This window comes from Ambystoma mexicanum, chromosome 8 (genome assembly GCF_040938575.1).
Source record: "Ambystoma mexicanum isolate Mex_15411 chromosome 8, UKY_AmexF1_1, whole genome shotgun sequence".
Classification (NCBI taxonomy): Eukaryota; Metazoa; Chordata; class Amphibia; order Caudata; family Ambystomatidae; genus Ambystoma; species Ambystoma mexicanum.
In genome coordinates, this window is record NC_090929.1 from 212,616,059 (window position 1) to 212,642,878 (window position 26,820).

General features: G+C 46.7%; 1 protein-coding gene across 7 annotated transcripts in view; it reads left to right on the plus strand.

The window, feature by feature from the left end:
• BRD3 (bromodomain containing 3) overlaps nucleotides 1-26,558 on the plus strand; it is an 853,641-nt gene extending 827,083 nt beyond the window's left edge. For all 7 annotated transcript variants that reach the window (XM_069609614.1, XM_069609620.1, XM_069609618.1 and 4 more), the window contains one exon: nucleotides 20,711-26,558. In XM_069609614.1, coding sequence (XP_069465715.1) covers nucleotides 20,711-20,826 — 116 coding nt within the window. In that variant the 3' untranslated portion in view covers nucleotides 20,827-26,558. The remainder of the gene's footprint in view (nucleotides 1-20,710) is intronic.
• The last annotated feature ends 262 nt before the right edge of the window (nucleotides 26,559-26,820 follow it).

Genomic DNA, 26,820 nt, shown 5'->3' on the forward strand with positions numbered 1-26,820 from the left:
GATTTCGTCGAGCTACGCTTCGGAGGACTCCAGAAGCTTCTCAGGCCCGGTCTCGGAGATGGCCCAGGAGAAGGGAAGCTCGACGCCCGGAAAGCTGTTCAGGGTCTGCCCTGGATGCCAGCTGCAGAACGTCTTCAAGGAGGACGAACACTCTTTCTGCCTTTACTGCCTTCATGAGGACAAGACGCACGTGGAGAAGGACTGTGCGTTTTGCGGCAACATGTCGGAACGGACCATGAAGGACCGCCATCAACGTCTCGCCAACTGGCTGGAGGGTAAGAGCCCGTCTGGCGAGAAGAAGAAGAAGAAATCCGAGCGGTCTTCTAAGACCTTTGAGGGCGCCCCGGCGACGGGGGCCCAACATAAGGCCAAGCACCGCGAGTCCGCTGGCACCGGGAGCGCCGAACGGTCGGGCTCTACGGGCGCCAGGCAGGGCGCACCCTCCCCGGCACCATCAACCACGAGCCAACGCTCTGGGTCGGGTAAGAGGAAGGCCGAGCACCCGGCGAAGCTCCTGGAGAGGCCCCGTTCGAGCTCTAAGGCAGAGGAGGAGCGTGGCAGTGCCCCCTCCCTCAAGGATAAGGCGGTGAGCGCACCTAAGGTGGTGAAGGCCTTGATCCATCCGACCAAGCCCTCTATCGAAACGGTCGCAGCGGCCCTGGCTCAGCCTGTGGTGGCTACACCAGTGGTGGCGACCTCAGGGCCCAGAATCTCCCTGCCTCCGCGGAGGGAGTCTTCCTTTGTGCCCATCGATAGGACCCCCGTGAAACCCTCCGTGGGGAAGAAGGGGGGGCAGGGCGTCGTCGTAGATTCGGCCTCAACCTCAGAAGAGGAGCTGATCGAGGTCTTAAGCCACGGCCTAGGCGTGGAAGAAGGCCAGCCCGTCGGAATGGACCCCGACGCAGGTGACGACGACAACATCGTCGAGGATACCGACGGGGCCCCTGCTCGCCCGTCGGATTCCCCTCTGCCAGTGCCGCAAGACAACTCGGCGGCCATTTTGTTGGCCATACAGTCCTTATGCTCCGAGATAAGGACGAGGCTACCGTTACCGACGGAGGAACCTCTCCCGTCGGGGGATCCAGAACCGGGACCTTCTGGTGTTCCCCCCCCCACCAAGAAAAGAAGGATCCATCCACCACCTCCTTTTCAACCGTCGCGCCCCGTCCAGCCCTCCTCCCCGTCCACCCGAGGGGATGATACGGGGACTGACACGGCAGCGACGGGTACGGACGACGAGGCATACGACGAGGATTTTCCGTCGTCGCCTCCCACCAGGGCTTCTCCGCCCGACGAGATCGGATCTTTCCACTCCATGATCTCCAGGGCTTCCGAGCTTTTCCAACTCTGCCCTGAGGAGAAGAAAAAGGAAGGCTTCCTTTATCAGCGGCGCGAGGCCAAGAGGAAGACGGTCCTCGCAGTGCCTCTGTTGGACGACAAGGGCCTTTCCCTCCTCAAGAACCCTTCCACGACGCCAGCTAGAAGAGACCGGTACGAGAAAAAGTACCGGGTCCCGGACACGGCCCCCCTATGCCTCCGGGCGCAGCCTACCCCGGACTCCGTCGTCTCCGCGGCAGCCAGGAAGAAAGCGGGGGGGGGTGCGGCCTCCACACATCGACTTCCCTGCCGGACGGCGAGGGAAAGAAATTGGATGCTATGGGACGTAGAGTCATCTCGTCGGCAGCGACGACGATTAAAGCGGCCAACGCCTTGGCTATCGTGGCCCGCTACGACAGGGAGCTCTGGTACAAGATAGCTCCCCTGCTGGATTTTCTGCCGGACGACAAGAGGGCGGAGGCCCTTGAGATCCTGCAGGGAGGTGAGGTGGCGTCGGACCACGCCATCACCGTGGCGACGGACATCGCCGACACTGGGTTCCGCCAGCTGGGCAACGGCGTTTGCCTTCGACGTCGTGGATGGCTCAAAGCTACAGACTTTCGCCAGGACGTCCAGACCAGAGTCCTGGACATGCCCTTCGACGGGAACAACCTGTTTGGGAAGACAGTGGACGATTCCCTTCAGGCCATCAAGGCGGATACTGAGACGGCCAGGGCCCTTGGAGTCCTGCAGCAACGACGAACGCCCTTTCGGAGCGGCGGAGGCAAGGGGGCCTCCAAAGGTTCCGGCGGCGGTTTCGCTTCCTACCGTCAAGCGGCCCGCTCGTCGTTGCAAGAGGCCTACAGAGGACGAGGCAAGTCTAGCGGACCCCGCCGTCGTCGCCAAGGAGGTCAAGGCGGCAAGGCCGCGTCCAAGCAGGATTGAACCGGCCGTGGGGTCGGGCCCCCACCGAAGCACCCCGGTGGGAGGCCGGCTGGCGGGCTTCGTCAGCGTGTGGGAGTCCATCTCCACCGACCGTTGGGTGCTGGACGCCCTGGCCCGGGGCCACGCGCTCGAGTTTCAAAGAAGGTGCCCGCGCGTCCCCCCCGTGGCCAGGAAAGAACTTCACGTCCCTCAACTTCTCCTGGAGGTAAAGGCGATGCTCAGAAAGGGCGCCATCGAACTCGTCCCAAAAAGGCTTCGGGGCTCCGGAGTCTACTCGCGATACTTCCTCGTGAAGAAGAAGACGGGAGGATGGCGCCCCATCCTAGACCTGCGACGTCTGAACAAGTTCATCAAGGCGCAGAAGTTCCGGATGGTCACCCTCCAGCACGTCCTGGGTCAGCTGGAGGAAGGAGACTTCCTATCGTCGTTGGATTTGGAGGATGCCTACTTCCACATTCCCATCCTAAAGGGGCACCGAAAATTCCTCAGATTCGTGGTCCAAGGGCGTCATTACCAGTTCAAAGCCCTTCCCTTCGGACTACGGTCGGCACCCAGGGTATTCACCAAGTGCCTCGCACCGGTGGCGGCGCAGCTGCACCGCGAGGGGATTCACGTCTACCCCTACCTGGACGACTGGCTCATCCGCGCCAAGACGAGGGAGCTCGCCGTGGTCCACACGGCAAGGACCGTCCAACTCCTCACGGACCTGGGATTCTCCGTGAACTACGCCAAATCCCACCTGGTGCCCGCGCAAGTCGCACTGTTTCTGGGAGCGAGGCTCGACACAGTGTCCCTTCTGGCCTCCCCGTCGGAGGAGAGGACCAGGACCATCTTGGGCAAGGTGCAACGGATGTTGGTGGCCGACGCGGCCAAGGTGAGGTCCATCAAGTCCCTCCTCGGGATGATGTCTTCCTGCATCTACCTCATTCCCATGTGCAGGCTCCGGATGCGCCCGTTGAAAGAATTACTGGATGCGCGCTGGATCCAGACGACGGGCAGCTTCGAGGAAAGGATCAAGCTCGACGAGAGTTTCCGACGAGCGATACGGTGGTGGGGCACCCGCGCGCATCTGACGGCGGGCATGGACTTCCAGACCCCAGCCCACCAGGAGACTGTGACCACGGATGCCTCCCTGGAAGGGTGGGGAGCGCACACCGAAAATCTGCACGCAAGGGGACTCTGGCTCCCGACGGAGAAGTCCCTGCATATCAACGTCCTGGAGCTCCGTGCAGTGTTTTGGGCCCTCAGGTCCTTCCTTCCGTCCCTCAAGGGCAAGGTGGTGAGGATCTTCACCGACAACACCACCACCATGTTTTACATCAGGAAACAGGGCGGAACCAGGTCCCCAGCGCTGTCCAAGGAGGCGCAGGACCTGTGGCATTGGGCCGTCGCCCAAGGGATTTTTCTGGTACCGTTTCATCTGGCAGGGATAAAAAACACCATCGCCGACTCACTCAGCAGGGAGCTGCGCTCGTGCCACAAGTGGGAACTACGGCAGGATCTGGTGGATCGCCTCTTCCGACGGTGGGGCACACCCCAGATCGACCTGTTCGCGACGGCGACGAACACCAAGTGCCGGAGGTTCGCCAGCAGGTTTCCCCAGACGAGGAGCATGGGCGATGCTTTCTCGTTCCCCTGGGAGGGCCTGTTCCTCTACGCGTTCCCTCCCTTGCCTCTGCTAATCCGGCTCGTCAACCAGCTCAAGAGGTCACGGTGCAGGATGATCCTCGTCGCACCTGCGTGGCCGAGGCAGATATGGTTCCCGGACCTTCTGGACTTGTCAGCGTCCCCGCCGATCAAGCTGCCGGCGGACGCGGATCTACTCTCCAGGGAAGGAGGCGCCATCCTCCACCACGACCCGAAGTCGCTGAACTTGCAGGCCTGGCTCCTGCAGCGCTAGAGTTTGGAGGATACGACATACCGGCCGATTGCAGAGAGGTTCTTGCAAAGGCCAGGGCGTCCTCGACTCTTAAATGCTACGGACACAAATGGAAGAGGTTCTCTGTCTGGTGCCACGCACAGAAGATTAACCCTCTACGGATTACGGCTCCCCAAGTACTGCCGTACCTGCTGACGCTGGCCAAAGCTGGTCTGGCACACGCGTCCATCAAGATTCATCTTGCTGCGATCTCCCGATACACCAGAACCACGGGGCGGACGTCCTTGTGGTCTCATCGTCTGGTGAAAGAGTTCATGAAGGGACTGTTCAGATCGTTCCCGCCGGTGAAGGCTCCGGCCCCGGCGTGGGAGCTCAACGTGGTGCTGACCAAGCTCATGGGACCTCCGTTCGAGCCTCTGCACTCGGCCCCGTTGAAGTTTCTATCGTGGAAAACAGCTTTTCTTGTGGCCATCACCTCCGCACGACGAGTGGGAGAGATCCAGGCCCTTTCCTGGAAGGCCCCGTACTTGACTTTCCACGACACAAGGTTAGTGCTCAGGACGCACCCCTCCTTCATGCCCAAGGTGCCGTCGGACTTCCATCTCAACGAACCCTTGGTGTTGCCTGTGTTCTTCCCGTCGCCTTCGTCGCCGGCTGAGAGGACTTTGCACTCGCTGGATGTGGCTAGAGCGCTGAAGTTCTACGTAGACCGCACGAAGTGTTTTCGGAAGACGTCACAACTCTTTGTGAACTTTGGACCTGTCAATCGGGGGAAGGCTCTCTCGAAGGCTTCCATTTCCAGATGGCTCTCCGGCTGTATCATGTACTGTCATCGGTTGGCAAACCGACCGCTGCCTGGCCGTCCGAGAGCCCATTCCACCAGAGCGATCGCAGCTACCACGGCGTTCCTATCTGGTGTGCCCCTGCTGGACATATGCAGGGCTGCTACGTGGAGGTCGACGCACACCTTCACGAAATTCTACTGCGTCGACCGGGATTCCAGGGAGGAGTCCAGGGTCGGCCAAGCAGTGCTGCGCAACCTGTTCGCCTGAGGTGAGCCTGGTGAGGAGGTAAGATTGCTTAATGTTCAGTTTATGTGATGCTTAATGTTGAGCCTTTGCCACCTCCCGTGGTTGTGCATGTGTGTACTGCTATGTATTCTTTATTCATGAGCATGTGAATCCATGCCAGACCCCATGCTGGAGAAGGAACAAGTTACTTACCTGTAACTGTTGTTCTCCAGCATGGGTCTGGCATGGATTCACATGCGAACCCTCCCGCCTACCCCTCTGCGGCTCTTCACTTGGTCATACTGCCACTTCACGTGCTTCCAAATCTGAAGATGGCTGCCAGAGGCGGTGCTTAGGTAGAGGGCAATCATTGGCTGTGGTCAGTATGACGCAGAGACCAGTGATTGGTTATTACTACGAAAGACAGATCAGAAACGAAACTGATACTGGTTTTTTCTTTACCGAGGATTCCCAGCCTGACGACGGGGAATATTCATGAGCATGTGAATCCATGCCAGACCCATGCTGGAGAACAACAGTTACAGGTAAGTAACTTGTTCCTTATTATTCCCTCATGTGAATCACTTCTAAAAGGCATGCTATGTTTGCTTCAGTGGCGTTTCCATTTCATTGATGTGTGAAAGTGTACATTTCTCATTTTCAATGGACAACTTAAAAGCAGGAAAATGGGTAGCGATTAATCAACCTTTTTCCAGCATGGGGTCTGCCATGAATTCACATGCTCATGAATATTCCCAGTCAGGCTGGAAATCCTCGATAAAAGAAGAAATCAGTTTTAGTTTAATTTCTGAACAGTCTTTTTCCTAACAACCAATCACTGAGCTCTCGGTCATACTGTCCCTAGCCAATGACTTTCCTCTAGCTAAGCCCCTCCTCAGGCAGCCATCTTCAGATTTGGTAGCAAGTAAAGTGGCAGTAGGACTAAGAAGAGCCGCGGATGGATAGGCGGGAGGGGTCGCATGTGAATCCATGCCAGACCCATGCTGGAGAACAACATTTATAGGTAAGTAACTTGTTCCTTCTCCAGCATGAGTTCTGGTATGGATTCACATGCTAATGAATAAAGAATACATAGCAGTACACACATGCACAACCACGGGAGGTGGCAAGGCTCAACATAAGCATCTCTTACCTCCTCACCAGGCTCACCTCCAAGTCAACAGGTTGCGCTGCACTGCTTGGCCGACTGTGGGCTCCTCCCTGGAATCCCTGTCGACGCAGTAGAATTTTGTGAAGGTGTGCTTCGACCTCCATGTAGCAGCCCTGCAGATATCCAGCAGGGGCACACCAGACAGGAACTCTGTTGTAGCAGCGAACGCTCTAGTAGAGTGGGCTCTCGGACGGCCAGGCAGCAGTCGGTTTGCCAACCAGTGACAGTGAGTGATACAGCCGGAGAGCCACCTGGAAATGGAAGCCTTGGACAGGACCTTCCCATGGTTCACAGGACCAAAGTTCACAAAGCCGAGAGGTTTTCCGGAAACTTTGTGCAGGCTACATAAAAATTCAGCGCTCTAGCCACATCCAGTGAGTGAGAAGACCTTTCAGCCGGCGACGAGGGCATTGGGGAAAAAACACAGGCAACAACAAGGGCTCATTTAGATGAAAGTCTGACAGCACCTTGGGCATGAAGGAGGGGTGCGTCCAAAGCACCATCCTTGTCTCGTGGAAAGTCAAGTATGGTGGTTTACAGGAGGCGGCCTGGATCACCCCCACTCGTCGTGCAGATTTGATGGCCACGAGAAAAGCTGTTTTCCATGACACATACTTGAGTGGTGCAGAATGCAGAGGCTCAAACGGAGATCCCTTGCGCCTAGTAAGCACCACATTGAGTTCACACGCCAGGGCCGGAGCCTTCATCGGTGGGAACGAGCGGAATATTCCCTTGCTGAATTCCTTGACCATTGACCACAAGGATGGTCGTCCTGGGGATCTGGTGTAGCGGAAGAAAGCCGCCAGATGAACCTTGGTGGAGGCGTGGGCCAGCACCAATTTGGCCAACAGCAAATATGGACGCACCTGAGGGGCCTTGACCCTCAGTGGGTCGATCTTCTGGGAATAGCACCAAATAGCAAATTTCTTCCACTTGAGTCCGAAGCATTTCAAAGTAGACGATGCTCTAGCCTTGGCGAGAACTTCATTGCAGTACCCCGGGAGATCGTAGCCAGCAAATTCTAGCGCTGCAGGAGCCAGGCCTTCAGGTTCAGAGACCCTGGATTGTGGTGAAGAATGGCGCCTCCTTCTCGGGCGAGAAGATCCGCGACCACTGGCAGCTTGACTGGTGGTGCCGCTGACATGCTGAGACAGCCCGGGTACCAGATCTGCCTCGGCCACGCCGGTGCGACGAGGATCATCCGGCGCCGACACTCTTTGAGTAGATTGATGACTCGAAGTAACAACGGCAACGGAGGGAATGCATACAGAAAGAGGCCTTCCCAAGGGAATGAGAATGCGTCCCCCATGTGCTCCACTGCTGGGGAAACCTGCTGGGAAACCTCGGCACTTGGTGTTCGTCGTCGCAAAAAAAGTCGATCTGGGGATTGCCCCATTTGCAGAACAGGTTCTCCACTAGGTCCTGCCGAAGCTGCTTCTCGTGGCATGAGCAAAGTTTCCTGGTCAGAGTCGGTGACCGTGTGTTCTTGACGCCTGCCAGATGAAACGGGATGAGGAACATCTCCTGAGCGGCGGCCCAATGCCATAAGTCCTGTTCTTCTTTGGAGAGCAGGTGATCCCCTAGTCGCCGTGTCAGGATCCGTTTCATCCCTCGGAGGAGGAGATGGTGGCGAAGTGTGGCAAGGAGGCCGTTGGTGCCTCTTCCTGTCTGGTGTTTCCCCTGTTGCCAGAGGGTCGGCGTCGACTGAGCCGCGGGTGCGGCCGTCGGTGTAACCGGCATCCTCTTCTGTATCTCAGACACCAGTGTATGCAGAGTAGAGAGAATGTCCACTTTGGTCTCTAGGGGCAGCAGGAACGGAGGGCAAATAGGAAGCTGGGGCACAGGAAGAGAGTCAAGGCCCTTGTTTTGAGGCTCTCCGTCACCTTCCTCAATGTTATCTTCGTCCTCTCCTTCATCGCCGGGCCCGACCCCCAGTGTTTCCCTCGCCTTTGTCCTCCTGGATGCTCTGAAGGTAGAAGAGCTCCTTCTCTGAGGAGATATCCGTGCCCGGGAGGACCTCTGCGCCTTCCCCTCCCCCCCCCCCTTTTTTCATGTCCAGACGAGACGGTCTCGGGGCGATGACCAGCATCTTATTCTCCGGTGTCTTCTCAATGGACTGGAATGAAGACTCCCTCCTGGCTGGGAGGGACATTCTTGCCTTCAGAAGTGCCCCCACCACCTTGATGGAAGGCGGGGCCTTCAAGGTCAGGACTGGTCCCTTGTCCTGTTTGGCCTTCTCCTTAGGGGGGGGTGGGTCGGCATCTCGGTCCCCCTTGGCCGCCTCCATCGAGGGCAGGCTGGCTTTGGACTTCTCTTTGGCATTCTCCGGGGCCACCTTGATTTTGCTCGGATGGTCAAATTTCCTCTTGGACGAAGATCCGGAGCGTTTGCTGGTGATCAAAGTTGCTGGAGATATCGGACGTGCCCTGGCCGCAGAGTAGTCCGCCGCAACAGCGTTCCTGGTGGCAGTGGACTCGCAGGGCTTGGCTTTTTGTTGGACCCCCGCATGCGGGGTGCCCTCAAAGGACTTGGAAACCCGCTCAGCTTTCCCGGATCTGGGAGAGACCTGCTCCTGGGACCCACCCAGTGCAGAGGCCTTGGTCTGCAGCCACTCGTTCAGCTGCGTGCGCCTATCCTTCAACGTGCGTGTCGAATACACAGCAAAATGCACTATCGTGCTCCTTGCGCATCGGGTACAGGTAGTAAAGGCACTGGGAATGTTTGTCGTCCAAGAAAACATTCTGTAAGCAGCAATCGGAGCAAAGCTTGAAAAGGGGGGTGGAATCCTTCTCCTCCGACATGGTGCACACGGCATAGGCCTAAAGAATCTTCTGGAAGCCTCCACAAAGAAACTCTACAAAATCTGCCCTTGAGGGGCACTGAAGAATCCGAAAAACGGGTCCCTGTTAATCGGAAGGGTGATCGTTGGAGCACAGGCTTGATTGACCGAAAAATAGTAAAACTTTTCCAAATAGTGAAAAACGCAGTAAGAGCTAAGCACGAGGACTCCAAACACTTGAATGTGTGTTAAAAATGTTAAGATGGCTGCCAGAGGCGGGGCTTAGGTATTACTGAGGATCCCCAGCCTGACGACAGGGAATATTCATGAGCATGTGAATCCATGCCAGACCCATGCTGGAGAACAGTTACAGGCAAGTAACTTGTTCCTCTCCTTTTTCTTGAATAATTTATGGTAACGGGACTCTGCATGGTAATGTAACCAGGAAGTTACTTCAATTACCTTATTTTTCTAGGTATGCACACAGTGAAATATCCTTTTGTCTCCCAGTATACTTTGTGTGTTTGATCTTTGCACAGGAGATCTCCCAGTATACATACCATAGGACCTATTATATCAATTATATAATTCCAGAACCACATACACTTCTATATATTCCCTAACTTATCTGGATGTACAGTCAATTTCTATACCTCACCCCTCAGTACTTAAGAATGATAGGGGCCAGTGCTTAATATATTCCCCTTTTAGAGTATTTTCCCTCATAATTCTATTTCCCCTGGAGATACTTGTATAGGAATTTAGTTTCTGCTATCTAACAGACAGGTGGACATCCTCTTAATGACTGGTTCAATTCCTCTCAGGAACAGGTGGGCAACAATCGGCAAGATAGTGTTGGCTTCCCTCCACAGACTGGTTCCCCTCTTAACTTATTTGAGCTCATCAGCGGCTTTTTCCACTGAAGAAGGCCTGGGACTTTAACTCAAGACATGCCTCTCTTGTAGTGTGCTGCTAATAATCCAAAATAGATCCAAAAGGAAAAGCAATCTATTTTCCTTTCAGTTGTTGCCAATTTTCCTTTCCCTTTTTTTCCAGTGAGTCCCCAGAATCTATGGGTTTGAACTTTTATAGATCAGAAATCTCTCCCTTTAGAGCTGTGCTTTTTCTCTAATCTAATTGATTGTTCACTGTAAGTGATTGGATAGTGTGCCAGAAGTGCCATCACACTAAATTATCCCCTCATTGGAAATATTATTGAAGGGAGCCATGTAATGGGAGTGACTTCTAGACCCAGTTTTCCTCCCATTTGATGACATGTCATCTTGACGATTCCAATCTCTCAAATATCTTATCGCATATCAGTGGGAATACCATGCCTTCTGGTGCGAATGTTGAGATCAATCAATAAATATATTGATTTGGATAGTACTAAACATATCTAGTGAGATTGAAATTGTCCAGTTATAACCAAGCAGTTACTTACTGGAAGCCCCTTATTGGTCATAGTTACTACATCTTTGAGATTTCTACATTAAGCAGTTGTAACTTTATAAAACCTCATATTCCTCACTTGTGATCAAGTTAATAATCAGTTTATTAGATTTTTCTCACACGGACAAATAAAATGCTATTTTCACCTCTACCCGACATAGGATTCCTGTGCTACTGATGTCTTTTGCGTTCTGATACTCTTGCACAATGATTTCCTTTTAGCTCTGAATACTGGGCTAGCAAATTCTAGGATGTATGATATATGTGCATGCTGTTTCTGCGTGAAAATATACACATTTGGCCAATTTACATCATTAACAAAATGTGGAAAAAAAAGTTTTACAATCAGCTGATGGAGCTTTTCACCCTGAACAATTTAAAATGTACCAGTAATAATGAGATTCCAAATGTAACATTTAAATAGGCTTTTTTTTTTTTAAAGAAACAAAATATTAAACTGCATCTCTGTTCCTCTGCCTTTAATAAAACTTCTGGTATCATATGATGTTAGTTCCTTTGCATCTTAGAGCTGGTCCATTTATGAGAATTCTTGTCATTATGGTGCAAGTGCTTTTGATGTTAGGCTGCTGACAAAGGCCATTTATAACCCAGACATGCCCAATTGAGTGATTCCAGCATCTACATGTCCCTTTGTCAGGCATCCAGTCTCTATAGGTGTGAAGCCTTCCCTTTTGGAAACAAGCTGGCGATTACATTATCAGACTATTTGAGAGGATACCACTACAAACTACTTTCAAGAGCAAATTAATTGTATTTTTAGAGTTCTTTGCCCAGGCTGGGAGATGGATGGAGGTTTTAAACGGGGAACATTTGTTTTGCTTACGAGGCCTAAATCCTGTTAACCAGTTCCAGGCAGTCATAAAGTTTTATGGTGCACTTCAAAGCCAGTGTTCACAATTTCCTCATGTAGCCCATCCCCTTTGTCTTGCTGTGTTGCTGTGGTTGGATGGGAAGGAATGCCTTTTGGCTGTCCAAGCAATGTTACTGGCCTTATTTACAAATGCAACCTTTGGAAGTCATTTTATATGTTGCAAATGTAACCTAAAACAGAACATAACTTTTTCTTTGAAATCAAACTCCTGCCCAAGACTTATATTTTTGATATTACTTTTCTACAATGCTGATCCCAGTCCTGTAAAGGTAAATCTACAGAATATTTTTTTCTTGTATAGCGCTACACGCCCATAGGTCTGAGGCAATGCAAGGCCCACACTCAGTTTTTGCTCTGAAATGCTTTGCTTTTCAACTCAAATTAGACAGGCCTCCAATTAACAAAAGATTGCTCGATACTTCATGTACCTGAAATGGAAAAGATTCCCTTTTGTGCCATATAATGTTGGATTTATACTTGCGTTGTAGATGTGCTATTAACTTTGCACATTTCCTCACACAGCTAATTTTTCAGATGCTTTGTGCATGCTTCAACTCGCATATTTATTTTTTAAACTGGTGCTTTTATTTCTTTGCATAGTTTTTTTCTGTATAGGTTTCCCTACAGGTTGTCTGCTGTGTGATGAATCTGAACAATTCGTACCTTCTCCCCAGAGGGGCGCCTCTCCCTTTGAAGTTAAGGAGGTGAGCTCGCTACGCAAGACCCTCCCTAGGGGCCTGTGCAAGTGAGACCTCACTGGCAGCAATTCCCCTCTTTGGGACAAGGACTCCCATTGAAAAGCAGAACTCCCAGTCGAAACCTCCTTGTCTGCGCATATATAGATGTGGAAAAGACTTTAATATTCTACACAGATTCTTCTTTACATGTGTTGGCTACAGACAATGCTGAATACAGCCTGAACACCATGGTCAGTTAAGGATACTGTTCTGTTTATTACTGTGACGTGTATAAGAGAGGAAACTCCTGCGGAGGAAAGGGAACCGCTACACACATGTAGCCTAGCCTCGGCATCACTGATGTCCTGGAGGGGCACAGCCACGTGGGGCCGCGTAGTAAATGGCAGGGAGGAGGGCAAGCAAGCTGCGAGTCAAAGTCTTGAGGTTTGGCGTTCTACCCGACCGAAGAGCCGCAGTCGGAGAAGGAGCAGAGACTGGAATGCCCACTTCTCATCTGGTGGCGTGACCACGAACAAGCGTTGGTGGGCCGCTAGGCCAGTTAGTGATGCTGAGAACAGATTGAATGAGGGAGCCCGGTCCACACGTCGGACCGTAGCTGCAGAGACAAGTAGCTGCAGGGAAAGCCGAAGAGGTTAGACAAGCCTGAGAAACCCGGCAGAGAGCATATAGTTACAAGGTATGAACATTCGGGAATATCAAGATTAAGGGAGCCTGAGAAATCAGAGTATGCACATACACTATGAAAGGAGTGATAAAAATATAAACCTTGTGATTAACGGCTGGGAAAGCTGTCACGGTTATGGGATCCTGAGAAACCAGAGTGTGCAATTATCCTCTGAAAGGGGGATTGAAGAAGAGATATGAACACTTTGAATTAAGACTGAGAAAGCAACCGAAGGTATAGAACTCTGAGAGGACAGCCACTGTGTCCTCTCAGCAACTTGGGTGAAAGAAAGTAGCTTGTATGAGGATAACAGGACTTGGGGAAAACCCAACATCTCAAAGAAGGAAGTGTTTTTATGTTTACAAGAAATCCTGGAGGAATGCAACTGCTTGTGACAAGAGACAGGAGATCATGAAACTCACACCTTGTTACAAAGACTGGGAAGAATATCCTGTTGTGGAAAAAGGAATTCTGAAACCCAAGAACAAACCAAGTTAAATTAGGCCTGGCAGATGCACTGTTAAGGCTATTGTAGAAAGCCTCCCCTTTCCTTTTTAGTTGTTTTTTCTAAAGTGGAACAGTCAGTTAGTTGGATAGGATCTGGATCGAAGAGCTTTATTTTGTACTTTAAAGCGTACCCTTAGTTTTTGTTTTACTAGGTAGAGCACTTTCCTCATAGTGATGGGGCTAGTTAGGCATTTTGCTTCTTTTATTTTAATAAAGCTCCTAGAAAATAACCTATAATAGTCTGAGTCCTTCTTTTGGTTCATAACATCTGGTGCATCTAAATGGAGAATCACTTGCATTACTTCAATAAAATCGCAAAAAAACATCGTTTGGTGTGGAGGCATCACTGCAAACCTCTTGACTAACTTCCTACCTGCAGTGGTTTGTCCATAAACTATACAATAAACCTGGAATAGTACTGCAGTAAACCCTTTGTGTGTGGGGGGTCTCATCGCCCTTTATATAGTGGCGAACGAGTCCCTGGGGAATAGTTTGGACCAACCGCTGCCTATAGGTGCCCCAGTGGGTGTTTGTAGAGGGTCTCGCTGGAGCCTTACCTGGTATGCTTTCCTCGTATGGGTTCTATGTGAGACTGTTCCTTGGGGGGGTGGGGTGGATGGAGTCACCAAGTGGGTGTGTTTTTTTTTTTAACTTTTTTTATTTTTCTCTGCCCCCCCCCCTAAAAGCTTTCCCCCACATATTCTAGGACTGGTATTTACTATTCGAACTCCAGTCCTAGAATATTTGGTGAAGTGCTTAATGTTCTTGGGAGTGCAAATTTGGGGAAATGTCACACCCTGGCAACCTTTTCCCAGCAGACTTTATCACTGGAAACCCCTGTATGTAGGGGTCATTATCACTTACACACACGAGTCCGATAGACGCAGTAACTTTCTTCTGTTATCCAAACGAATGCCTTCAGTTCTCAGAATAACTTGTGTGGTACCAAAGCGGCTAACTCACTGGAATGACAAATCTCTCGAGATAGGGAGACTGGGGGTTGCCAGAGCAATGGATCAAAGGACCTCCGAGCTGGTGATGCATACTGCATATGCATTTGAAACATCACGGCTCCATGTCGGGCTAATAGACCAAATGGTGATTAAGCAGTACCAAACCCCATCTAATAATAGCCTAACAGGAATTAAGTGTCCCATGGGGACTAACCAATCCGAGAGAAGAAATCGCAGAAGTCTGGGGAGCAACTGATCAGGGACCAACTTAGAAATGACAACAAAGCCTCATGGGTATAGAAGCAGCTGAAAGTTTAATTCAGTGTTATCGAACCTGAAGAAGCAGACTTACTGCTGGAGCTCCCTTGATGCAACAGGATGCTGTAGATTGGAGGGTCTACTGCCTGGAGGAAGGCAGTGCAAGCCTGTGGTTACTGGAGGGAGAGTGGAAGACGTGCTAACCCATGGAGGAGGAAAGCTCGCCAGAAGGGCAAAACACCCCCTGTAAAATCTTTGGGGGCATTGGAAAGCTAAATCCTGGGGCTTTCCACCTTTACCCCCTAGGGAATGATAAGAGCGTTGGCCCCAGATCTTTGCCGGAAGGGGCCAAAGCTAACGGGAGAGTACTGCTATGAATACTGAGCCAAGGCCCAGAAGAGAGGCTTGTGATGAATTGTAAGAGGATTCAATTCAACACTACAGTTAAGTCAATGCCTAGTCTGGGATACTGAATGGAAACCCTTATTGATATATCTTTGTCCAGTTCATGCGTTCTGGATGACTACCCCTATATAACACCCCTCTCTTGGAATCCTCCTGACCCCACTGAGCCAAGAAGTAGTTCTGTTTTGCAAGTTTAAAGGTTTATTTGATAATTTAAACAATATATATAGATCACGCTTTATAATAAATTAATAATTGAATGTGACACTTAATATGAGCAGTAATCAATAATGGATAGTCTAGTACTGGCACACTTGTGAATAGGAACAGAAGAATAAGGTGGTAGAGAATGCTTTATATAAGTTCAGATGTAATGTTGAATGAAAATGCAATACAGAAAATACTCAATATGATTTCAACAAAACAATATAATCACTTTTCTCTGGCAATCCACTTCCCCCTTTATGCAATGCAAGGAAATGGAAGGAAAGCACACAGTTCTCAGAAATGCAATCAACTGTAATTCAGTTCACCCCAGCAAGCTTACACTACAAAAGTTGGAAACAGAGGCCCTAAATGCTTTTATATGTGCTGGCAATGAAGTGAAAAATATGCTAAGATGCTTTTAATTCCCTCTAGAGGTTCAGGTTGAGGATTAGTTGGTTTAAATTAGTTCAGGCTTACTTTAGCAATATTCTAGGAATGATTGGCAGGTTGCAAACGACTTTCTAACAGTTCTAGCAAGAAGCTGCTGTTTTCACACGTGGAGGAATTTTCAAATCGCGGTAAAATTTGCGCGTGCGTTTTTCGCGATTACAGAGGAACTACAAGGACTAGCACTATCGTTTGGGGTCCTAGGACAGCCTAGGATCTCAGCTTCCAGATGAAAGTTACTGCAAGTCTCTAGGACAAACGGTCACGGAGATATGAGCGATTAAATAAAGGTCGTTTTTCGGATTTGGAATGTTAAAATTCAAAGTGACAAGTGCAGCTTGCAACTAGAAAATGACAGGTGACAGCTTTACAAATGACAGGTGACAGTTAGGAGGCAGTTCTACTTAGATTAAAATAGATTGAATTATATTATTTTAACTAAGAGTTTGGTTCTGCACAGTCTTGCTAGGTACTCACACTATATTCTTGAATTAGAATGGGCCTCGCCACGGATCTGGTCAGGTTTTAGACTGGACTCTGGTCTGGTCTCTGCACTTCAGTGATCTGGGTCAGCTCTCTGGTTCTGCTAACAGTGGTCTGGGTCAGCTCTGCTCTGCCTCTGGATATTGATGGATTTGAAGTCTGGATCTCTGGATGTGGTATGGTCTGGCAGAGCGCGTTGCAGCAAATGGAATTGAATGTCCCTATCTGTCCTGACTGTCTGCTTTTATGTGTTTTGAAAATGGGTGTGTGTGCAGCATCACTAGGCTCTACCCCTCTCCACTTGTCATTGGCCACTTCCTCCCCTTCCACTTGATTGGGGGAATGAAATGAAGTGTCATCATGATGAGGTCTGTTTATGATACAGAGAACCCACCCCTGTCAACTTACACACAATCTATATTTTGACCCAAAAGACACATTTGCACAGGTACACATTTGTTTAAAATTACCTGTACCCTTCACATATCACAGGAGGTATACCCTGTCCAAATCTGCTCTTCCTGGGAGCTTGCATTCAGAAATGGCGACATTTACACTTTTTAACTGATTTCGCAATATCGGACATTACCCCAAATTTATACACATGTGCACAAGGAGTATGGACATTAATTGATGAAGTCAGATTTTTAACATGCATACATTTTAAGTAATACCCTCTTAACTGCTAGCTTGCCCCCAGATCATGCCGCCGGTTCTAAAAACCTCTTAAAATGTGGGCAGAAAAATCACAAGAATTATGGTATCATTTAAATAATTTTCACAAGTCCGCTCTGAGTTATTCATCTTTTTCTAAAACCATATTCTGGCTACAGGGGTGTGGTTTCCCCCCAGCACAAGGTTGAATTTCTGGTTTTTCCAGTTCTGCCAAGCCAGCTTGCTCTCACAGGCAGTGCTCCTCCCCTTTTCTTCAGGAGGAAGCCACTTTTTACGGCCCCCGTAATAAAACCTTTGCCTGAGTCAGGACAGGGCTTTGTTCAATTTCCTGCAGAGCCCAGGTAATTCAATCAGGGAAGTGTCATATCCCTTTTGGTGGGAGCAGCAAAAGGGCAGCTAGGCCTGGGAACACAGCTGTTGTGCAAGTCTCATCTCCTGTCGGGGGTAGCTGGTGGGCAGAATTCAGTTCCTTAAGCCAGGCTTCAGATAAAATGTCACTTTTTGTTACCCAGTTTTCTGCATTCAAATAAACTAACCATTTCTTACATATGCAGCTAAAATGCTGATTCCAAGTTCAAAACTATGGCATTTCAACAGTGACAACTTATGTGACACTCAAAAGTAGGTCACTCATTTCTTTTAAACATTTAGATTTTTAGTGTCTTTCAGTCCAAATTTACTTAAACTGCTGAAATCCACAGCTCAGCCAGTCTTGTTATAAACCTTCAAGTCACTTCAGAATATAACTTTAGATTGTATCCACCTCTCAGTAAGTCTTTCTTTGGCCTGCTTTGGGTCATTTATTCAGTTTTACACAAAGTCTGGTGTTTTAAAATGCCGGCTTTCTGATAGTGGTGAGTACTGGTACTGCACCCATTTTTGGGATTTAAGAAAATGAATTCCCCACAATTCTAGGTTGCTTTTGGCAATCAGCATTGCCATTCCCAATGGTTTCAGACTACTGTGTGGGTAGCCCAATGGTGGTTTTAGGCAGTGCCCTTCTGTGCCCATAACATCGGCAAAAATGAGTGGCAGCCTATTCTTCATGCATTTCCCTGTGCATTTTCTGGGAAGCTCTGGCCATCATGATGTTTTCCATGTCAGTACTGCACAGTTTTGAGGTAGGGCTTGGATGCATGGATAAAAACATCCCACAGAATATTGCATACTTGAGGTGTACTTTGAGTCCTGTAATCCAAGGACTAATAGACATGTTGTGACTGTTGTAACCTGAGACTTGTGAGGGGTCTGTTATTCCTGTACTCTTGATGCAAAGGAGAAAGTGAGAACCCTGATACAAGGGGAGATGGGACCATAGGTTTGGGAGGGGCCCATCTTGAATCCCGATACTAAGATCCAGCAGGGACGTATCATGAATTCTGAAGTCCAAGGTCCTCGAGATGCCTGTTGGGAATCCTGAGAGAGCAAAGGGATATGTTTATTTTGTAACTGAAGAGTAGGGACGAACATTAGAGAGTACATTTTGTAACTGTTTGTATTTGATATTACTTGAAACGTTATTAGTTTAGGGTAGCCATGACACTAGACACACACAAAGGTTATATTTGAGACTTTTTCTGCCGGCCAAACCTTCTTTGTTTAGAAGTAAGATGCCCTGGGTCCGAGGACTTTTTAGAAAAGGTTTGGATCTGTTTGATCACAAAGGGATCATTGAGAGCACTAAGGGATCACCATTTAGTTTAGCCCAGTCTGACACTTTAATTCCGAAATCCCTCTTTAGTTATAAACTTGACCCTAGCACACATTAGGCATTTATTTAACCATGACATTTTTGTTAATTGAACTAAAGATACCGTTCATACCTGTACATGTTGTACCCTTGCTGCGAGCATCCCCCAACCCATAATAGACAACGCCTGGCGTTTCAAAATGACACTCCACCAGCCACTGGAATCCACCGAGCCTTGTTCCCCAGTAGAGCCCAGTGGCATCACAGCATTCCAATTTCACTACCCTGTCCCTCAGAGTCTGGGTATGTGCAACAGGCCAGAGCAAAAGCTCAGATCCAGCATGCACCTTTCCAAGTCCTTTATGGATGTACAACATAAGCCATCTTGGGCTTCATAGCATTTTGGTGTTTATGTGCAATAATGTACACATAGTTCAAATCGTTCTCTTAGTAGACCTTGCTACATTTGGGCAAAGATGAAACGTATTCATAATTTGTAGATTCCCCATAGCCTGCTAATGGCGAACTCTGCATCCATTATGTAGGCAAGATAAACAGAAGTAAGTACTAGTGTTCGTTATAGTTGAGTTTGCTTTACTGCCATGTGAATATAGTTTGAAATTGGTACCAGTTTGCACTCCTAAAAGTCAGGCATTCCATTCCTGCCTGAACAGTTGTCCAAGCCCTGGTCATCTTCCTACTTACAGAAGTCCCAGATGCCATCCTGTTACCTCTGAAATCCGTTCAGCAGCCCCCATTGGGGCCCTAAGAAAATTCAAAAGCATCGCCCTCATCTTCAAGGAGCTGCACTGGCCACCTCTTTGCATTCAAGACTTTCTGCATCCCCTACAAAGAAATGTCAACCAAAACGCAACTCTACATTTTTGAGAAACGTATCCTCTCCGGGGGTGAGTGCACCACCAGAGGTCAGAAGACTGGCAGGCTGGAAATTAGGCACTGCAAGAGCGGGCCTGGGTCGTGGGGGTATAGGGTGGTTTTCAGACGGGTGACAAGTCTTTTCTGTCTATGCACTGTCTCTGCAACAAGTAATCAGTGCAGATAAGATTGATCCCCTTCCTGCCTACTCTCCAAAGATGATCTCGCCTATTACTGATCGCTCCACTCTACCTTGTGTCTTCCCCTCTGGAGTTACTAGTCCCACCCATCCCAGCTCCTCTGCGAGCACTGCATCCTACTTGTTATCCCATGCTTACCAGCTAGATTTGCACTTAATACATTCCATACATGCATACTTATAACTCTATCGAGTTTGTGACAGAATATATATTATTTCCAGTATAACGCTGCTGGTTAAATCTAGTACTCAAATTTCCCTGGTAACTCTCAGCACACTCACCCTACAGCAGTGGCCTTCAAACTGAGGGGCTGCCCCCCCCTAGGGAGCCCTAAGGGTGTGCAGGGGGTTGGGAGGCTGGAGTACAGAAATGGAGTACAGTGACTGCTTTTAATAAATATAAGCAGATATGGCATCTGGGTGGCCGACATCAACATTTTTACTCTGAGTTGGGGGGGACAGAGACTCGGCAACAATATTTTTACTCAAAGGGGGCCTCATAAAAAAAGTTTGAATACGACTTCACTGCAGGGTCTTCAGCATTTGTCTTTCATTTCTCAGTAGTGTTGTTGCCAACTCTTTCAGGCATTTTAAATTCGGACACCCCCCTCCAAGCATCATGCACTCAGTTGTGCGAAAACAGTATCCGGTGCAGAGCCAATAAGCAATATGTTCTCCTCAGTCATGCATATCCATGTGTTTCCCTCATGCTGCTTTAACACTGTGCGCAAGAGAGATTTCCTAATGTAAAAATTGTGAAATTAAACTAAACAAGACATTTTGTTAGGTGTATTTCTCCTCCTCCAGAAAGAACTTTACTGTGGGCATTGTTATTGTTTAGGGGACATTGATTTAAGCTTATGTAACGTATCTTTAGAAATTAAAAAATCCCTGGTGACATTTGACTTGTGGCTTTTGTGACAAAGCTTCAATTTATATACATATAACATTGCGCTCCAACGATATGTCATCAAAAAAGGTTGTTCTATACAGTGGAGAAGTGGAACTCCAACTTAAGGTAGAAAACCTTTTGACTTGTCCTAGAATTATTTGTAGCGAAAAAGGTCAAGAAATATTCTTGTTGGAGCCTTTCGAAACCAATGATTGTATCGGATTGTTTAAAGGATTAGATCGTATGTCATGCAAAAATGTGTTTTGTAGGAATATGTTTGGTGGTTTAACAAAGTCCTTCTCCCCTTACAGAAAAGTCTGGATCAAATTCAGGAGGCGGTCCATCTCGTCTTAGCAGTAGCAGTTCATCGGATTCTGGAAGTAGCAGTTCAAGTGGGTCCAGCACCGACAGCAGTGATTCTGAATAAATCCTGAACAGTTAGACATCACACGCAAACATGAGATTCTGCAGTGTTCACTTCAAAGGCTAATGTGTAACTTATGTTCCTTGATGTGCTGTATTTTTTCTTTTTATTGGACATTATATAGAAAAAGAGAAAAGAAAAATCTCACGTTTACCGTGACGTCCATGCATATCCACCTGTGCACCGGGACTCTGTTGGTGTTATTGGACAGAAGCAGGAAACGCAACTTGTGCAAAGGTTTTTAATGCCATTATTTTTAGCAAGAAAAGAGTTGGTTAAAAAGATGTGCAAGTCACATGCTTGAAGACATCCACTGGGTTTAAAAAGTTTTGCAAAGACATTTGTGCTGCAAAACAAACGTGCAAAGGACATTTTTTCCCTGGTTAGTCTGGGCTTCTTCTCGGGGAATGTTTTTACAAAAATAACAAAAGTGAAAAAAATGAATTGAACTGTAAAAATGGTACCGTCTGTATGAAAGATGTAAGCCTTTGAATAGATGTCTGTATTTCGTTCTTGGCACTAGTATTCATAATCTCAAGTGTACAGCGTGATGAAATCTTTGAATGCTGCCATCTTTTTTTTGTTTTTTAGTCTACTTAAAAAAAAAACACATGCGCTGTGGATTGCTCAAGTGTAGCTTTTAGGTAAAAGCTTTTATTGGGGGTGAATTTTAACAAAGATGGGGGTGTTGCAGATAAAGAACCTACTCCTCCAGGCACACCACCGAAACAAAAACAAAAAAATGGATGAATGTATGGGTATGTTTGAACATCTGCTTTTCTGGACATTGTAGCTGATCCTGTTGGTAGGGATCTGCTGCTTGTCATGTGGAATGCAGGTTTTCCTAGCGCTGAAACTTTTTACCTCAAAACAAAAACTTACAGCAAGAGGAGATATTTTGTAAGGCTCAGCTGTTTTTTATTCACCGGTCCACCTACCATTTTATCCTTCACCACTGCAACACATTCCGCAAGTTGTCCCCATGTCATGTAAATACACATTTTATTTATTAACATCATTGGTTATTTTTTTAAATGCATAAAAGTTCAAAAAGAAAAAAAAACATTTAGAGATAAAACATAATAAAGGTAATCAAAAAGAGTCATCCCGAGACCTTCACCTGGTATGATGCTAAGGTTTTTCAGTATCGGGTGCATTGGTGCTTACTGCTTGTCACCTGTTTCGGTGCTTTTTGTTTTCTTTCTCTTATTTTTTTTATTCTTTTTTTGTACAGAGTTGCAGGGAGACTGTCCGATCACGATTCCTTACAACTGTAACACATATATATAAATATATATAAATATTTTGTTTTCTTTGTACTTTTTTTCTTAATTTTCCACTGATCTCTTTAGGAAAGTTTTTTGTAACCACAGGCAATTTATGGTTCCCCAATCGCTTTGAAATCTATACTTTTAAAGTTGGGGTTGTGAAAAAATGTATAGTAACATTTTAATCTTTTTTTACTTTTTATTGTAAACGAAAATTAATATACAAAGTTTTTAAACCACATTATTTTTTTTTTTTTAGATGCTGACGTCGCCTTTATTTTACATAGGCTGTGTAAACGTGCTGGATTGGCATTTACCATAATTAACTAGAGTTTTATTGTGTTTGTAGCTGGGGAGGTTGTTGAAAGTGGTGACCCTTTCTGGGGTTACTACCTCGTATGGAATTCTGGAATATTTGGTCCATATTTTGTTTTTATAATGCAAAATTAAAAGGACTATGATGCAATTAAAGTTGGGTGCGGCCAGAGTTCTCTCAGACTTTCTGGTTCTGCCTACTCTCCCTAGGAAGGGGTTCTGCAACCTGCAGTGTTGCATGTGTTTTGGACTGTGACTTCCATAATCCATCTAGGGCTGGTGGCAGTTGTAATAAAAAACAACTGCAGCACCAAAGGTTTCAGAACCCCCTGTCCTACCGTGGATGAATGTTTGAGGTTGGTGACGTGTTTGTGAAGCAGGACTTTAGCTCACCTGCAATTCCCCTGAGGTGTCTGCTGCACAGGAAGATAAAGGACCTTTTTTTAAATCTTATAAATGTGCTGAGACGCTAAAGATGTGCATGAGCCTCAACTTGACACTGAACTGATGGGTAGCTCCTGGGGGTTTTATTTTACACTGGCTCTTTTAGGTCTCGTCCCTTCCAGTTTACAACACGACTTCAAGAATGGACAGTGCACTGTGGTAGAAATATGTAAGATGAGACTTCTTCATAGCTAAGCATTGATATTGTTAATGTGGGTCTGTTTAAACAAGGACGCTCAAATGACCTGCCTATAAAGATGAATACAAAATGTACAGGAAAACGGACTTTTCTTGGGACTGGGTCTCGTCGGATATTTTCTGTTTGGAACTCAACCTGAAAGAGTACAGTGGAGTTCCTCAAAGCCACTAGCTACATTTTTTTTTAAACATGTTTAAAGTGCTTTCTTACTGAGAAGTGCCCTACACCCTTATGCAACCTTGGGATAAGCCGTTGTTACTTTGGTTCCCAGAAACCCTGCCTTTGTTTAGGTGCTTTGTTTTTTAGAGATGGAAGCTTAAATGGTTGGAACCCAGCTTTAGTCTGGAATGTGTTACAGCAGTTTCATTGTTTTTCCACTGACTTGCACCTATTGAAAGAATCCATTCTAAAGATGAGGGCTAGCTGATGTTCAGTCCTGCATATTTAATATCTCCATGCTGCTGTACCCGACATAACTCAATGTATACCCTTTCAAAAAGGAGGCAGAGAAGCAGTTCAGTTCATTTGCTCTTTCAACAGTCATTCTGTTCGTATTCAGCTCGAATTGAAAACATTTGTAGACGCTCAGAAATAACAGGTCCTATGTTTTTAAATCCTCGTTTGCCAAAGAATGCCCATGGCGTGGGTCCGGCTTTGAGGATATCTTTGTTTTGCCACTGTACACGCATTTCTAGGGGGTGCACAAGCTCCTTTTGGTCTCCATGTAAAAAGGCTTTTAAAGGTTATATGCTGTGTTAAAATGAAGTTTTAGGAGCAGCCCAGACTATTTAACTATTGAAAGTAGGCATATTAAATACTGCCGTACCAGTTCAGCAGTGACTTCTATATATTACAAACTGTCTCAATCCGATAGATTGCAAAGCTTCCTCTTCTTATGTAAGAATCATTGTTGCATTGCTGCTTGAATGCAGTGTTTTTTTAATTCAGGGTAAATACAATAGTCTGCATCGAAAATTCCAAATGTCTTTCCAAGATTGGGCAACCCTCTGTTTAGTTTCCTCGAAAAACTCTTACAAGTAGCATCATAATGGCTGTATTTGTCATTCCAGTAGTGTCACCAAGCACACACCCTGTGGCTCTATCCAGTCCTTTTTGATTAGTTTCACAGCTTAAATCGCCCATGTTTCAAAATGCCAAGTAGTAAGAGCTATGCAGCATTGTTTACAGCTCCAAAGATGTGCGTCCAACATAGCTGCTTAATAACCTCCCTGTATTGTTTGAAATCACTGTGTGTGTGTGTGTGGTCACTTTGGTGTTTCTAGTGCATGTCATTTTTATAGACCTGTGTGCTGGTAGCACCTTTTTAAACTGGTCTCCACTGCTAGAGGATCTGCAAGTCTGGATGAAACAAACACTTTGCAGTGTGGTTTTGCACCATAGGTCTATTGACCAGGCTATGTCACAGGTCGCAAACTAGATTGTGGTTATTCTTAGCTATAGTTTTAACATTTGTGATGGACTAAATCAGGCAGTTTAATGAAATGTAGACCCTTGACTTTTGTGCACATGGCCATTGTCTTTGAGGGAACGGTTTTTTTTCTCCCTCAGATCATTTTGGGTACGAGTGTATTTTAGTGTGTGAACATTTAACAACTGTTCGCTACACGTTTTAGGTTTCCAGGTGTACAATTTGGCAATGTAAAGCCATGAAATGGATTTCTGAAGTGCTGCGTTCTTTCTAGGAGTGTACAGTTTGTGGGACCGAAAACGAAGATCTGGCTAGGATTTGGGTACGAACATTATTTCAACATCTACCTTTTTCAGATTTGCAATTGTTTTAAAAGCATCACTTAAAGGTGCCCAAGGCTGCCTCATGAGCAGTGGCCATCGATGTTCCCCTCCAATGCTCTGTTTCCAGGTTGCAATGAAGATGAAGCAGCAGTGGATGCAATGAAGATCTGGCAGCAGAGGTGCTAGCATGTGCTCGGTAACTCTCTGCATGAAGGCACTGTGAAATTATAACTGCACTGTGATTTGTTGGGAATGCCCGAGTGCTTTAGATGACTAAATGAACGTGTCATACCGATGTCGGCTTGAAATGTTTCCCCAGACATTGTCTAGTATTTTCCTCAACATACGAGCAACGTAAAGCTAGCAGTTTTCATGGGAACAAACTGGTTTACTGGTTTGAGTGGGGAAGGGGCACTTGCAGCAGTGGCATTGCTCCCAAATTGCAACTTACTCGCCTTCAAGTGTCAAGAGATATGGCAGGGTTGCCATGTGTAGGCATTTTGCTCTGTCAGTCAGAATCAAGCACTGGCAACTGAAACTTTCCCTTCCTTAAGCAGACACTGATGGAGTATGAAAGCATGGTTATCAATCAATCTTGGATAAATGATGTATATGTGTGTAGAATTTGACTGTTTTATTGTTTATTTTTTTATTACATGATTCTATTTTACTATGGGCCTTTGTTTGAATTGATGTGAGACTTTGTATGTTCCATTTTAATGTTCCATGTATTGTCAGCTCGACAGGCAGGGAAGTATGTCTGTGGGGTGGAATAGCTTTCCCATTAGATGGGGAAGAACCCGGTTTACTGGCTGCCCTGTGGCTGACCTATCATTCCACTGTACATAGGGCCAGACAAAGTTACTTTTGTATGAGTGCCACAAGTGGATATTTTTAACATGGGAGGGATTGAACCCGCTTTCTGTTTCCTTTATCTAATTGTATGCTATAAAATAAGACTTTTTCACAAGGAGATGTTGTTGAGCTAGTTGATCATTATTACAATTCCTGTAAAATTACAAGAAAATCTGCAGGTAATTAGGTAAGAGCAATTCTGAAGTCCATTTTACAGTAGTTACTCCTTTTGTTGAAAAGGCATAGTCCTTTTTAAAAGCTGGGGTTGGACTTGTCGCAGACACTAAATTATAGATCCCAACAATGGATAGGAATAATTATTTTTTAATGAAAAATGAAATTCGTTAAATTATGACCACTCCCAGGAGGCTGCAAGGCAGGATGTGATTTATTTTTATTCTTAAAAAAATAAAGCAAAAATATGTCCATTACATTGGGATCATTAAACCTGCTTGTATTGTAATATGCATTGTTTCTTCTGCATTTACATATCTTAAAATCATTTAAATAATAAACAGAACACATGTAGCTATTCCATTGAGGATACAACACTGTTTAGCTCGGTTTTATGATATTGGCATAACACTTCTATAAAAAATATTTTTCTTTTTATATTTAAAAAAGGTTACTTTTCTGTATGATGTGCATGCAAATTTACTGTAACTTTTTCTGAAAACTTTTTAGTGCTGTTTATAGTATATTCCTGTAAATGTCAGTTATTTGAGAATGAGTCCGTGTTAGGTAGTTTTAGCTTGTTAATTGCAACGCTGGCCTCAACACAACCGAATTTTCAAAGTATAAATAAAGTGTAGAAAGTAATCTTTGATGTTCCTGGTAATCATGCACCCGGCTCCTGGGGCAACTGTTTTGTTTTCATAATAAACCAGAACAAAAAACGTAAACCAGAGTTGTTTTCTTTTACATGCGTTTATCTGCCTAATTTTCATTGCCATTATTTTCTTATGCTACTGAGGAGTACATACCAGCACTTGTAAATCCACTACGCTCTTATTTCCAGACTCATGTAATTTCTTTGCTGCATGAGTGTAAACCAGAAATGCTTTTGCAAAGCAAAAGCAGAGATGGAAAGAGTGCCTGGGCCCTCTCCATGCAGCACAGGCGTTCAGTAACTGCCATGGCAGCCTCGGATCCTGCCGCTGACTG